We start from the raw sequence: 2,410 nt of genomic DNA on the forward strand, positions 1-2,410 counted from the left end.
TCTCTCTCCTCCTCTCTCTCCTCCTCTCTCTCCTCTCTCTCCTCCTCTCTATATCATCCTCTTCTTCTCCTCCTCTCTCTCTCCCTCTCTCTCCTCTCTCTCCTCCTCTCTCTCCTCCTCTCTCTCCTCCTCTCTCTCTCCTCCTCTCTCTCCTCTCTCCATTCCCCTAGTGAGCGGAGAATCCGATATGACCACTACCTGATCCCCTTCACCCTGTATGAATTGGGTTTGCTCTACAAACAACAGGGGGACTACATCAAGGCGACGCGATACATAGAGAACGCCAAGTAAGTCTCTCCAAATGGCTCCCTATTCCCTATTTAGCGCACTACTTTTGCACTAAATAGGGAATAGGTTGTAACACTTACTAAATAAGGAGCACACTATATAGGGAGAAGGGTGTCGTTTGGGCCGCAACCTGGATAACATGTAATATACCGTTTAGCAAACACTTCTATCCAGAGCCACTGTCGTGCTGTATACGTTTGACATATGAAAGTCACTATTTTATGTAACCTTTATTTAACTAGGCAAGTCAGTTAAGAACAAATTCTTATTTACAATGACGGCCTAGGAACGGTGGGTTAACTGCCTTGTTCAGGGGCAGAATGACAGATTTTTACCTTGTCAGCTCGGGGATACGATCTTTCAACCTTTCGGTTACTAGTCCAACGCTCTAACCACAAGGCTACGCCGTCGGTGCCGCAAGCGTCATGCTCTGCCAACTGAGATACAGACACGACCACGTTCTTCTGTCAGTTACACTAATATTGTAATAAAATATGATATGTGTTTAAATCGTGTGTGTGTGTCTGTGTGTGTGTGTGTGTGTGTGTGTGTGTGTCTGTGTGTCTGTGTGTCTGTGTGTCTGTGTGTCTGTGTGTCTGTGTGTCTGTGTGTGTGTGTGTGTGTGTGTGTGTGTGTGTGTGTGTGTGTGTGTGTGTGTGTGTGTGTGTGTGTGTGTGTGTATGACTAGGTTGAACTACAAGGACTATTCCATGGAGTCCAGGCTTCACTTCCGGATCCACGCAGCTCTCAACAGTCTCAAGGGATCGCCTGTCAACACACCATAACTACAGCCCAACTACAATCGATTTCACACCATAACTACAGCCCAACTACAATCAGACTACAATCACTTTCACACCAAAACTACAGCCCAACTACAATCGATTTCACACCATAACTACAGCCCAACTACAATCAGACTACAATCACTTTCACACCAAAACTACAGCCCAACTACAATCGATTTCACACCATAACTACAGCCCAACTACAATCACTTTCACACCATAACTACAGCCCAACTACAATCGATTTCACACCATAACTACAGCCCAACTACAGATGGACTACCCCCAGACTACAACACACCAGGACTACAACACACCAGGACTACAACACACCAGGACTACAACACACACCAGGACTACAACACACACCAGGACTACAACACACACCAGGACTACAACACACACCAGGACACAACCTGGACTACAACACACCAGGACTACAACACACCAGGACTACAACACACCAGGACTACAACACACCCCAGGACTACAACACACCCCAGGACTACAACACACCCCAGGACTACAACACACACCAGGACTACAACACACACCAGGACTACAACACACACCAGGACTACATCACACCAGGACTACATCACACCAGGACTACATCACACACCAGGACAACAACACACACCAGGACAACAACACACACCAGGACAACAACACACACCAGGACTACAATACACCAGGACTACAATACACCAGGACTACAATACACCCCAGGACTACAACACACACCAGGACTACAACACACACCAGGACTACAACACACACCAGGACTACATCACACACCAGGACTACATCACACACCAGGACTACAACACACACCAGGACTACAACACACACCAGGACTACAACACACACCAGGACTACAACACACCGGGACTACAACACACACCGGGACTACAACACACCACAACACACCAGGACTACATCACACCAGGACTACAACACACCAGGACTACAACACACCAGGACTACAACACACCAGGACTACAACACACCTGGACTACAACACACCTGGACTACAACACACCTGGACTACAACACACCAGGACTACAACACACCAGGACTACAACACACCAGGACTACATCACACCAGGACTACATCACACCAGGACTACAACACACTACAACCCACCAGGACTACAACCCACCAGGACTACAACACAGCAGGACTACAACACACCTGGACTACAACACACCAGGACTACCCCCAAGCTACACTCTGACAACATTTTAAATACACCCCAACCACAAGAAAGAAAGGAGGACCAAGGCATCTTCATATAATATATTAAAATGTCTTTATTAGTACGGCATGTTC

The 2,410-nt window shown here is 47.2% G+C and overlaps 1 protein-coding gene across 1 annotated transcript in view; it reads left to right on the top strand.

Annotated features, from left to right (window-relative positions):
• ttc39b (tetratricopeptide repeat domain 39B) overlaps nucleotides 1-1,442 on the top strand; it is a gene marked incomplete in the record, with an annotated part of 55,591 nt that extends 54,149 nt beyond the window's left edge. Inside the window, 2 exon segments of the mRNA XM_029754668.1 lie at nucleotides 171-287; nucleotides 977-1,442. Of these exon segments, the coding sequence (XP_029610528.1) occupies nucleotides 171-287; nucleotides 977-1,073 (214 nt within the window).
• Nucleotides 1,443-2,410: the final 968 nt, after the last annotated feature.

Source organism: Salmo trutta, chromosome 5, assembly GCF_901001165.1.
Source record: "Salmo trutta chromosome 5, fSalTru1.1, whole genome shotgun sequence".
Lineage (NCBI taxonomy): Eukaryota > Metazoa > Chordata > Actinopteri > Salmoniformes > Salmonidae > Salmo > Salmo trutta.